This window comes from Piliocolobus tephrosceles, chromosome 4, assembly GCF_002776525.5.
Source record: "Piliocolobus tephrosceles isolate RC106 chromosome 4, ASM277652v3, whole genome shotgun sequence".
Taxonomy (NCBI): Eukaryota; Metazoa; Chordata; class Mammalia; order Primates; family Cercopithecidae; genus Piliocolobus; species Piliocolobus tephrosceles.
In genome coordinates, this window is record NC_045437.1 from 135,891,288 (window position 1) to 135,904,353 (window position 13,066).

A 13,066-nucleotide genomic window follows, 5' to 3' on the forward strand; every position below is an offset into this window, starting at 1 on the left:
AAGAAAGAAAGAAAGAAAGAAAGAAAGAAAGAAAGAAAGAAAGAAAGAAAGAAAGAAAGAAAGAAAATACCAAAATAACCCCATAATGTATTTTATCTCACCAAAAAAACCAAAAAATTATCTAGAAAGAATGACCAACCAAGTAGCAACAAAGCACCCCTATAACCCAGACTGGTATCTAAATACCATTTCCCAAAAGAAAGGAACTAGAGCTCCTTTTAAAAGTGGCCAATTGCAGATCTGGGGCAGGAAATGTGGAGGGTCCCACTGACCAAAGATGGGACAATTTGATCCAATCCATTAACTGCAATGGACCGAAATAAGTAAGGCTAACAAAGGGAGGGAGATCAAACATTAATCTGCCCTTCCTGTACAAACTATACCTCTTGGTAACTGAACAGCTGAGGCAAAGTTACTTCTTGAAGAGGCATCCCACCTAATAAATGAAGACCAACTAATATAATTAGTATATTATCATTTTGCAATCCTAAGGGCACTGCTGGCAGCTTATATCACAAGAGACAATCAAATGAAATGTTATGTGCCACCTAAGAGAAAATATATCATTACGATAAAGTATTCTTGACAAGGAGGGCAAAAAACTTCAAAATGTGAATCTCATCAGGCCTCTAGATCACCAATTTACAAAACGCTTGGAGTACAGATGAACAGGTTAAAATGACACCCCTGTGCCCTGTGGAAAATTCTACAGGATGTACAACTTAGTCTATTCAAATAATAAACAGCAAAGAAAAAGAAAAATAGAGGCACGAGGACACTTAGTAAGACAATACACAGGTCTTGTTTGTTTTTTGTAGAGACGGGGTCCTGCTATGTTACCCAGGCTGATCTTGAACTCCTGGGCTCATATGACCCTCCCCTTGGCCTCCCCAAGTGCTGGCATTATTAGGTGTGAGCCACTGCACCCAGCCTATAGGTCTTATTTGGATTCTGATTCTCACAAACTATATATAAAACATATATACATACACACATATATATATAGCCAATTGGGGTGAATTGGAACTGACTAAATATTTGATGATATTAAGGAACTGTTAATATTTTTAGGTATAATGATATCGTGGCTATTTTCTTTTAACAAGTCTATTTTTTAGAAATCTATACTGAAATATTTGTGAACAAAATGCCAGGTTTTCTAGGATTTTCTTCAATGTAGTATGTGAGAATAAACAGATGAGGGTACAGATGGAATAAGATTAGCCATAAACTGATACTTGCTGAAGCTGATGATGGGCTCATTATACTACTCTACTTTTGTAAGTGTCTGACATTTTCCATAATGAGCAAGAGAGAGAGGAAGGAAGGAGGGAGAGGAGGAGACTAGCCAAGCCTTGAGACTTCAGCAGAAGTCATCAGATCATGACTCTTTCAGGGCTTTCTGCCTTGGCCCAAACTCCAGCTCCCTAAGGACCTTTCTTTCCCCTGCATCCCAGTTCCAGGGAGGAAGACATACCGCAAAGATGAGTGAAATGTCAGTGGTAAGGGCCTGCACTCGGTGGAAGGAAGCAATAAGGGTGATGGGTAGGAAACCATCAGCATCCATTTTCCTTCGCAGGAAGAAGTCTCGCTCTAAATTGTCCACGCTGAAGTAGTATTCACTAAGTGGAGGGAAGAAGTAGTTATCACCAAGGGATTGTTGCATTAGTTTTATGAGTATGCCTTCCTTCTTCTGCTACACATCCCAGCAATCTCACACAGCCTCTGACCTAGCCCATCGCTACCCTATATACCAACAGTATTGAGGGCCGAAAAGAAATGACGTGATCCCTTCATGGCACCCTACCTTGCTTGGGTCAAATCACTCCCTCTGCCCTAAGCCCCTCGGCATGCCTGTCAAACTCCTCATCCTCCTTTAAATTCCAGTTCGAATATTGTTGGTCACTTTCTCTTCTGCTCTAAAACACTTACTAACACTCTATTACAACCATTTATTTTCTTCTATGACTTCCTTATTGGACTGAGAGACAATGTATTGGAGTGGTTAAGAACAAAGGTTCTATAATAGGACAGAAAAGGATTTAAATCTGTGCTTTGTTACTACTAGCTGTGAGATTCTGTGCAAATCACTGGGCCAGTATGCTTGTCTATAAATTGGGGCTAAAAGACTCAGCTCACAGGAATTCAACAGATAAGAATTGCAGGACTAAGACAATGCCTCTAAAACACTTAACATTGAGGCTGGCCAATAGTAACGATCCAATAAATGTTCGTGAGTATTCTGTCAATGTTGTCATTACAAATGGCAGCACAGAAGGGGGTAGATTCTAAATATTTTCCTTCCTTTTTGTAATGGTGTAGTTTCTAATTTTCTTAAGGTAAATGTTGTACTACTTCTGTAATAAACAATGAGAATGTGGTATCACTTCTGTAATAAACAATGAGAAAAGCTATCTTTTCAGCCTGAGCCTGAAACTGCTGCTAAGCACCAGAAGGGCCTGCCCAGCTACTACACTCTAGCAACCCCTAACCTCTCACTCATTTCTCCAGGGTAAGAAGGCTTCCGCACACTCACATCTGGCGCTTGATGTAGTCTTTGAGCAGTTCCTGATCCACACTGTAAAGCTCAGTGCTGCTGACATTGTCAAAGTAGTAGGTGATGTTGTTCATGTACTTGGGTGTACGAGGCCCCTCCACACCATCAAACTTTCGGTAGCCAAACTGGTAGTCAAAATGGGCTATGGGGGAAACGGGGGCCATGAGGGAGAGGAGATTCCTGCCCACCACCCCCGCTGCACACCCTTGGACATCCCGGAGCCCAAAGGGGCCTCACGTACTTCGAGTGCCACCCCGGCCGCGTCCCCGGCCGCGACCACGCCCCCGTCCACGGCCACGGAAGGAAGCCCGCGCCCCACCAGCCCCATCACTCTTCACACTCGATGTCTCATCCTGGTCGTGCCAGGCAGGCTCCGGTTTGATCTCTGGTTGCCAGGCTGGGGTGGGGGGGGCCACAGGCACGTAGGTGGCAGACTCAGACCCTATGGGGAGAGGGGTACCAGGTCAGGCCTGAGGGTGTCTCCCAAGTCCAGGCCCTCCATAGTGGGTAGTGCATACCTTTGATATCTCCACGATTGGCAGGTATGTGTCTAGGTTCCGGCGGGCGAGTGGGGCGTGAAGCCAGTTTCTCTCTGGGTGCTTCAGGCTTCATGTCTATTTGTAACGGAACCCACTTGTGTTTGTTTCCTGGGAGACAGCATGGGCACATGAGAAAAGCTTGAGGGAGAGGCCACTCCTAGCCAGCTCTACCCACTCCTCCTCCTCTGCCCTGTACTTGGGCCCAAATCACAATCTGGTTACCTTGGGCAGATCCCTTTCCCACACATTAGCCCTCTTTTTCATCTCTAAAATAAGCTGGTCAGTGGCCCTCAGTGTGTTAGAGACTCCTCGTTAACTCCTAAGATCAGTGTCTCCATGGCCACAGAATCCCCTTCAGGAGTCAGACACATGGCAGCCCAGAATGAAGACCATGCTTTCCAGACTCCCTCTAGACAGGTGCCAAAACACTGTCTATGAGAGTTAAGCTGAAGTAACCAACTCCAGGTTGAGTCCCTAAAAGGAAAGGGGCCATCCTTCCCTCTTCCTTTCCTCCTAGCTAGAAGGAAAAGGAAACAGGAAGCCATCAGTGATCATATGAAGAGTCAGTACACCACAGCAAGCTGAAGGGATTTAGGAATTGTCATACCAGGCCTGGCATATTTACAGCAAGCTGTTACATCAAAGAAAGTTTTATCTTGTTTAAACCATGGTTACTCTAGATCAGCATTACAGAAGTCAAAATTTCAGCAGGTTTCTTGAAAACTCTTGTGTTTGAGAGGAGGGACTGATTAATGACAGATGGTTGAAGACTGCTGTCTCACCAGCCTACATCCATCAGTTCCCCTCTGACTTTTCAGAGGGGGTACCTAAAACTCCTCCAGCAGTCTCCTGGGGTCCTAACATTTCACAGTTCTACCCTGCCACCTTCTCCCAAGTTCTGCTCCCAGTCACTCACCTTTCTTCTTCTGTCCGCCTCGCTGGCAATCTTCATCTCCATTCTTTTCCTCCCCTGATTCATCCGATTTGGTTTTTGGACTCTCCTTACTATCACTCCCTTCTCCTTTCTCCTGTTCCTTCATGTCCTTCTTGGGTGGCAGTTTACGGGCAGGCTGAGGCTTGTGGGACTGTGGCTACAGCAGGAAGTAAAGTAACAGGGAGGTGAGTGTGAGTGCCTCATGGTATAGGAGGGAAGGCACTCCCTGTCACTAGAAAGGCAGGCAGGAGCCACAGCATGCAATGGCAGGCTGGACAGGATGTATTCTAAGGTCATTTTCACACCTGAGATGGTTTCACCGGGAAGCATGGTCAAATAGGCCAGAAAGTGGAAAGGCAACTTATCTCTCCAGCTTCCAAGTCTAAGTGACAGAGACAACCTTCAGGACTGCAGTGCTGAGGCTCACGGGGGCAAAATTATTCCCTGCAACAGGGCCATGTTGTCTAGGTCGTCTGTGGGAAGGAAGAGATGCCCTCTGGCCTATCAACAACAACTCCGTCTGTGAAGCAAAAGCGGCCACAGCCAGTGAGTAAAGACTCTAAGCCACTGGCCCAGAACAAAAGTGCTGGGAAGAAGAGAACTGACTAGGAGTCCTCTCTTTGCTAGGGCCCAAAATAATTTTATAAGCTTCCCCAAGACATGTGGTCTGGAGGTCGGTGCTTGGCCTAACTCTCCTACTGCACTCAGAAAACCCAAGCGTAGTGATGGAGAACACAGGCTGGGGAATAATACAATACACCTGACTTCCAATCCCCACTTGGCCATCAAGGGCTAGTAATTAACCTCTGCAAGTCTCAGCAGCTTCATCTGTAAAATGGGAATTATAAAAGGACCTATCTCAGAGTCACTGTGAGGGTTAGATGAGATGACGAACAGGCAATTCAGGCGACCCTTGAATAAAATGGCTTTGAACTGTGTGAGTCCACTTATATGCAGGACTTTTAAAAACCAAACGCAGATCAAAAATACGTATTAGCAGGATGTGAAACCTGCATACACAGAAGGCCAACTTTTCATATATGTAGGTCCTGCAGGGCCAACTGCAGGACTTGAGTATGCAAAGATTTTGGTATACACAGGGGTCCCGGAACCAACACCTGCCGCCAGCTCCGCCATGTATAACAAAGGAAAACTGTACTTGGCAGTCTCTGACACAAAGCAAAGGTTCAAATGATGACAGTTCTTAGCTATTTCAATGTTGCTCAGATTGTATTAACCACTCCATTTAGAAAACTGAGAGGCTGGCGGACTGGGCACTGTGGCTTTACGCCTGTAATCCCAGCACGTTGGGAAGCCGAGGCGGGCAGATTACCTGAGGTCAGGCGTTCAAGACCAGCCTAGCCAACATGGTGAAACCCCATCTCTAAAAAATACAAAAATTAGCCAGGCATGACGGTAGGTGCCTGTAATTCCAGCTACTCAGGAGGCTGAGGCAGGAGAACTGCTTGAACCTGGGAGGTGGAGGTTGCAGTGAGCTAAGATCATACCATTGCACTCAAGCCTGGTGACTGAGCGAGACTCCATCTCAAAAAAAGAAAAGAAAAGAAAAAGAAAAAGAAAAGAAAAGAAAAGAAAACTGAGAGGCCAGGAGGCATGGTGGCTCATACCTATAATCCCAGCACTTTGGGAGATTGAGGCAGGCAGTTCACTTGAGGTCAGGAGTTCAATACCAGCCTGACCAACATGGTGAAACCTTGTCTCTGCTAAAAATACAAAATTAGCCAGTCGTGGTGGTGAGTGCCTGTAATCACAGCTACTTGGGAGGCTGAGGCAGGAGAATCACTTGAACCCAGGAGGTAGAAGTTGCAGTGAGCTGAGACTGCGCCACTGCACTCCAACCTGGGCAAAAAGAGTGAAACTCTGTCGGGGCGGGGAGAAAAAAAAAAGAAAACTGAGAAAGGTTAGAGCTAAGGCTCTCTGGAAGCTTGAGGAGCTAAATGTGTGTATGTCAACAGAGTTCAAACCTGTCTATCCTTCCACAAAGACTCACCTGAACACTCTTGTGGGCTATCTCTCCAGGTGTGGGCCAGTTGATTGCATCTCCAAAGTCACCAACCTGCAGGGAACATACACTATGAGGGCCCCAGGAATGACCCTGCCTTTGCTATTCAGCCCCCGACCCAAGCTTCACCAAGAGATCAGAGGCCACATCAGTCTGTTCACCAGGACCACTCACAATGGATACCCAGAAGGAGCTCCCCTGCAATTCACAGATAATCCAGAACTTGTTGGCAGTCCAGGAGCATTCACTAGAACAGGAAAGAGGCCACCACCTCCAGAAAATCCCCCTGGGTTGCCCACTCTGATTCCTTACCTTGCTGCCTTTGCGCTGTTTAGGAACAGCTGCCCTCACCACTTTGGCTGGAGCAGAGTGTTCTACGGGAACAAGAAGGGAGAGTTAGTAATGCAAAGCCCATGTGATGGGGCTACTACCAGCTCCTCACCCTCATCACCGTCCCCACTCCACCAAGCAACCTGCAAGTTCCCAAAAGAGAAAGACACAGTAGAGAGGGGAAAGACATATGCACAAACACCAGTAACAATTTTACCAGCCCATTCCTAAAGAAGTCATAGAAAGCAAGATCATGCAAAGAGCCAGGAGCCAGCAGCCAGCAGCCAAAACCCTAGGAGTCCAGATTCAGGTGGGAGGCCCTTAGAGAGAATAGTTCTTTAACAGAAACTGAGGCCTGGAGAAAGAAGTCCATGTCACCAAAGTCAGCACTATAATTCAGGGTTCCTGAATCATGGCAGATGTCTGAAAGATCATTTCTGGCCCTAATATTCTAGAAGTCTGATGGGAGCAGACCAGGACTAGTGATCACTGGGAAGGCAAAGTAAAAACCCTAAGTGAGCCATCAAGAAATCTAGGGACCACACCAGGGCCAGTTGGTCAGGAATGATTTTTGTCTCCTCAGTTTCCAACGAAAAAGCATACTCCCACTTGACTCAACAGTCCTACCTCTAAGAATTTATCCTAATGATACAAATTAGACAAGAGTTACATACAGAGATGTCCTACTAAAATATTATCTATAACTGCAAAAAATGGAAAACAACCTATATACCCCAAAATAGGGGACTGACTAAAGTTCATCCATTTTTAGAAAAGTCATTAAAAAGACAATGATCTCTACTAATATAAAAAGACAGACACAATAAATGAAAACTTTGTTTGTGGCCAGGTGCGGTGGCTCATGCCTGTAATCCCAGCACTTCGGGGGGGCCAAAGCAGGTGGATCACCTGAGGTCAGGAGTTCGAGATCAGCCTGGCCAACATGGCGAACCCCTGTCTCTATTAAAAATACAAAAAAGTAGCTGGGCATGGTGTTGGGCACCTGTAATCCCAGCTACTTGGGAGGCTGAGGCAGGAGAATCACTTGAACCCGGGAGGCGGGGGTTGCAGTGAGCCGAGATGGCACCATTGCACTCCAGCCTGGGCGGGGGAGCAAGGAAGATTTATTAAAAAAAAAAAAAAAAGTTTGTTTTGAGACAGAGTCTCACTCTGTCGCCCAGGCTGGAGTGCACTGGTGCCATCTCGGCTCAGTACAACCTCCACCTCCGAGGTTCAAGCGATTCTCCTGTCTCAGCCTCCCAAGTAGCTGGGACTACAAGTGCGCACCACCATGCCCGGTTCATTTTTGTCTTTTTAGTAGAGATGGGTTTCACCATGTTGGCCAGGCCGGTCTCAAATGCCTGAGCTCAAGTAACCTGCCTGCCTCAGCCTCCCAAAGTGCTGAGATTACAGGCGTGAGCCACCACGCCTGGCTGAAGTTTTTTAAAAATTCTTCTTGTAAAACAAAAATGTGCACATGCACACACATACAGTACAAACTCTAGAAGGACATGTAAGAACTACCAGGAATTAAATATAACATTTACAGGGACTTCAGTTTTTCAACAAAGACAGACATGGGCTTCCACCCCCTACCAGAGCCACTACCCCTTCAAGATACCCCACGTGCCTTCGAGAGCTGGAGTTGTGGAACCCAGCCAACAGCATCCCACACCCCTAGTGCAGGGCAATGGTGAACCAGAAAATCTCAATCCCAAGAGGATAGAGGTCTTAGGCCCAAGGGGCCATTCTGCACCCATACTCCTGCAACTTCTGGGTTAGCCTGGATGAGCCTAATACCATCTAGTCCCCTGATAAAATCTTTGTCTGCTTCAAACCAGGACCAGGTTCATGTATACCTGCACTATGGCTGGTAATCACTTCTCCCAGTACCCAGCAACACTGTGTGCATGCTACCAGGAGAGCAGGCCAAAGGGCCTGTGTACCACCACCACCAACTTCACTAACAGGATGTTATAAAGAGGAATCAGGTGCAGAGGGCAAGGTATTCCTGAAGACTTTTCCTTAAAAAGGTGAGGCAAAGTCAGATCATTGTTTGATCACAAAAGGAGATGGTAAAGTATAGAAAGCTCAGCCTCCAATCAACGTTTCAAGAGCCCTCCTGCCATGAAAAGACCTCACCAATTCCCTACTCTGCCACCAATCCCAAGCTGATGAGAATACAGTCTGAGTATATACATGAATATTCTTAAATTAGTCCTGTGTGAGTTTGTTGAAAAAGGTCCATCCCCAGATTCCTCTGTCCTGAAAACCCATGGTGCCATTCTTTCTCTGCTCCCAGATGGGGCTTCAGGTTGCCCCTGACAAGTAGAAAAAAGCCCCCAGAAAGGCAGAAAAATCCACTGGGGAGCAAGAGCCACTTCTGCCTTTAAAATCTAAATTTCACAGATTTGTTAAAATCCTATTGGGCTTCAAGGAAACCCAGAAGGGTTCAGATGAGCTGCTGTCAGGCCCTGCAAGAGACCAGAAAGAAGACTAGGCTTTCTGATGACTTCAATTATCCATCTCAGCCACCAACCCTCACCAGGTAACCCACTAGAGCAGGTATGTACACACAGAATATACAGATTCAGCTGGGCCTGGCATCTGTAATGGCTGCCAATGCAAACCAATCCTTTGCACAGGCACCAATCCCCATGTCTAGCACCATCCCAACCAAATCAGGGGATAATTCTCCTTCTAACCCTGCATTCTGAAACCTGCATGCCTGCTGCCACTGACCCAACGCCCAGTCAGGAAACACCATTCACTTGGTCAAGAAACAGTTATAGCTGGGCACGGTGGCTCATGCCTGTAATCCCAGCACTTTGGGAGGCCGAGGTGGGCGGATCACCTGAGGTCGGGAGTTCGAGACCAGCCTGAGCAACATGGAGAAACCCCGTCTCTACTAAAATTACAAAATTAGCCAGGTGTGATGGCACATGCCTGTAATTCCAGCTACTTGGGAGGCTGAGGTGGGAGAATCGCTTGAATCCAGGAGGCAGGAGGTTTTGGTGAGCAGAGACTGCATCACTGCACTCCAGCCTGGGCAACATGAGTGAAATTCCATCTCAAAAAAAGAAGAAGAAGAAGAAAACAATTATAGAATGACAGGACCATAGTTCCAATCCACTCAATTTGTAGATAGGGAACTGAGGCCAGAAAAAGGGAAGGGGCGTCCTCAAGACTAGCTGCAAAGCTAAGATGAGAAGCTATAAATCTTGACTCCCTTGCCAAAGCTCCTCCACAGCTCACCAGAAATTCCATGAAGCCCAGTGGTTTCCATGTGTCTACTGGTGAGGAATGGGTAAAAAACCTTCTTAGTGTAATCTAAGAGCACTTCCCTGGTTTTTCTGAGTAAACAGTTACTGATGACTGGGACCATCAGCTTATCCACCCACAGGTCTCTGAGGCCCAGACTGTAGGAGGGAGGACGGCACACAGAGTCCCTAGGAGGGTCTTCTTCCTCAACTAAGGCAAACCAGAGCCTAAAGAGTATCTGGAAGAGAAGGAAAACCACCTTCTGTCCCAAAGGACTATAGCCAGGAGTCAGTACTAATTCTGGGAATTCTAGTTCCAGGGGGTCCAGGGGCTTCTTAAATACACACACGCCTTTGTTAAAAATGAAGCATAGTGGCCGGGTGCAGTGGCCCACGACTGTAATCCCAGCACTTTGGGAGGCCGAGGCTGGCAGATTACCTGAGGTCAGGAGTTTCAGACTGGCCTGGCCAACATGGTGAAACGCTACCTGTAACTAAAAATACAAAAAATTAGCCGGGCGTGGTGGCATGCACCTGTATTCCCAGCTAATCAGGAGGCTGAGGCAGGAGAATCGCTTGAACCCGGGAGGCGGAGGTTGCAGTGAGCTGAGGTTGCACCACTGCACTCCAGCTTGGGTGACAAGAGCGAAACTCCATCTCAAAAAAAATAAAATAAAATAAAAGTGAAGCATACCAAAATTGCTATGTGCAAGAAGCAATCTGATGTGGTGGTCGTGAGGACACTAGAGGGCTTTTCTGGCAACTATCTGCATGGCAAACCCACTATTTTCACTTGGATTACTTAAGGTTATTTTGAGTGTAAAGCAGGGAGCTAAAGCTACTACTGCTAATGAAGGATGAAGAGTAATGAGGGGTAGGAGGTGGGTGCTAAGGAATGGCAGGGCAGAGAGGAATTACTAACTGGGATGGTTGGAGTAGGGATGGCGGCTCCTCTGTAAAGTGGAGTGCTTGATGACCACACGACCTTGACTGTCTAACCCCGAGATTCTTTGAGCCTCTATTTTCAAGTGTGTCTAACACCCCCTCATTCAAAGACCACCTAGAAAAGTCAGAGGGCCCCATTAAGCACATGGACTTTGCTATGGGATGGACTTAGGGTGGAGTCCCTACCTACTCTGTTCCTCACAGGGTCCCTCTGAACTTCACCTTCCTCTGTAAAATTGAAGTCATAGTTACATGGCTGCTGGAACAGTTAAATGAACAGCGCATAGTAAGAGTACCTAGCACACAACAAATGCCCAACAAATGCTAATACTACAATTCACAAAGGAAGCTTACTATTTCCAAGCAATCACCACCCTCACTCTGAGATAGAGATGAGGATGGCGGGGAGATACACCAAATCATCTCTCAAAATGAAAGAATCAGAACGTATGGGAAAAATTTCTCTTGGGGATCAACTGGTTCAATTCATCCAGTCCAGACTGCAAATGAGGCCACCCCCCTCACCTGGCTCTTCTGAGTGGTAATCCATGCCCACTGGGTGGGGACACCACACCACCACATTGCCCTCCAGAGACAGGAGGCACCTGGGCCCCAGGGCAAGTTTCCCCAGGAAAGGAAGCTTCTGAACTTTGTAGTTTAAAATGGGGAAAGAAAGATGGGGGAATTTAACCACAGGTCCCCCAGGGGTGCTTTGACATAAAGCCCTGCTTTGTTAGGGAGGAAGGAAGAACATGGAGAAGGCTGAGAGAGTTCCCTTTCAGTTTAAATTTGGTCATTCCACTTTTTACTCAGTATAGAAAAGGAAAACAGCCCGGGCTCAAGGAGTCTCTCTCAGTTTACTAAACCCGTAACTCTGGCCAGTATACAGTCAGGTAAAAAGATTTAAAGGTATTTTCACTACTGTCTTGTTCTCAAAAGATCCTAAGGCTGCTGAACTTTTGAAACAAAAGCTACCCAGAAGTTCCAGATGTGAAGGTCTGAGGAGCAAGAACTTGGTTCAACCAACAGGTAGAAAGCACATGGGTGATTCAAACTCATAGGTCACAGTAAAAAAAGCTGGTAAGAGGCAGGAAGAAGCTAGAATTAAAACTGAGGGACCGGTGCATGAAAGGTGAAAAAAGGCAGAGCTATCCAAAGAAAGCATTCAGTACCCAGAGTGGGTGACTAGAAGGACTACCAGATTTCAGGCCTGAGCACTGCCAGGAAAATTAAGAAGACCAAATGCTTATTTGGGGACTAGTATCATCTCTTGGAGATTGGCATCTGAAAAGGCTGAGTTTACCAGAGAGCTAAGAACTACTACCTTGAGAAACAAGGTAATCTGTTGGGTTTAGGGGCTGTGTTACATTCACACTCACCCATCTGCTACCCATACACCTGACCATTAGGTCGACCTCCTTGGGGGAGACCTCCCAGACTTCAAGTGTGGTGAAGTACCCTGCTATGTGCTCCCACGGTACTGTAATGTTAACTGGTTGGTTACTTATCTGCCCGTTCCCTGAGGGTAGGGACCACAGGGCTCCTTTCACAGCACTAACCCAGTGTCTAGCTCAGGGCCTGGCAACACAGCAGACACTTGTTTAATGAATGGTGACTTCACACCAGAAGAGGCTTTGCTTGTCAAGTGCTAATTCCTGAGGTTACAGCCTCAACCCTTAGCCTTCAGCTGGGGCCCTCCCAAGTACAGAGAAACTGCTAGTGTCCTAGAAACTGCTGGCTCCCAGAGGAACGCAGGCCCTAGCCCAGCTTTGACTCACAGGCAACCCAACTGCCTGATATCAGTGCTGCGCCTCAGTCCAGAATGCAACACTCACCAGTTGTATAACCCCTGGGAGCATTACCTACCATTCTACCCCAGCATCACCCTCCTTACTAATATTGGGTCTACAGGTGTGAGGACAGAAAGACAGATCTCAACCACTTAGATTTCTCACCAAAGCACAAGAAATGCTAGCAGCCAATCATAGATGCACAATTAATGACAAGTGTAAACAATATGTAGTGAGCATTTACTAGACACCACACACTGTTCTAAATTCTTGGCATGGATCCTCTTAATCGTGATCATGCTGAATTAGTTTCTTCCATTGGTCCCATCTTAAAATGAGGAACCCAAGACACATGGTGGAAAGGTTATTTGCCAAGATAACAGCCAGCAAAGAGCGGAACAGGATTTGGAGTCAAGCAGTCCGACTCTAAAACCTGTGCTCTTAACCACTAAAAGGAGGTGGAAGAGAAGCTAAGGGGTATAAGTTACCACCTTATTGTAGCCAACAGGACAGTTTCTCAACAGCAGGGATGCCCGGGCATCATTCTACATACTGGAGAAAACCAAAGCCTGTTGCAGGGAAGCCTAAGCTAACAGCTGGGCAAGTGGCACTTCAGTGGTTGGAAGTGCCTGGTTTCCCTACCCAGAGAGGCAAGAGAAACCACCACCAAGCACACCTAGCTTGAGTC

The 13,066-nt window shown here is 46.7% G+C and overlaps 1 protein-coding gene across 4 annotated transcripts in view; it reads right to left on the reverse strand.

Annotated features, from left to right (window-relative positions):
• Window positions 1-13,066, reverse strand: part of LARP1 (La ribonucleoprotein 1, translational regulator) — a 61,300-nt gene that overhangs the window by 21,661 nt on the left and 26,573 nt on the right. For 3 of the 4 annotated variants that reach the window (XM_026454433.2, XM_026454432.2, XM_026454435.2), the window contains exons 2-8: window positions 6,366-6,427; window positions 6,042-6,107; window positions 4,013-4,187; window positions 3,076-3,204; window positions 2,799-2,999; window positions 2,537-2,699; window positions 1,478-1,622 (exon numbers count right to left, since the gene is read on the reverse strand). In XM_026454433.2, the coding sequence (XP_026310218.1) occupies window positions 1,478-1,622; window positions 2,537-2,699; window positions 2,799-2,999; window positions 3,076-3,204; window positions 4,013-4,187; window positions 6,042-6,107; window positions 6,366-6,427 (941 nt within the window). The remainder of the gene's footprint in view (window positions 1-1,477; window positions 1,623-2,536; window positions 2,700-2,798; window positions 3,000-3,075; window positions 3,205-4,012; window positions 4,188-6,041; window positions 6,108-6,365; window positions 6,428-13,066) is intronic. The other variant, XM_026454434.2, reaches the window with a different exon arrangement.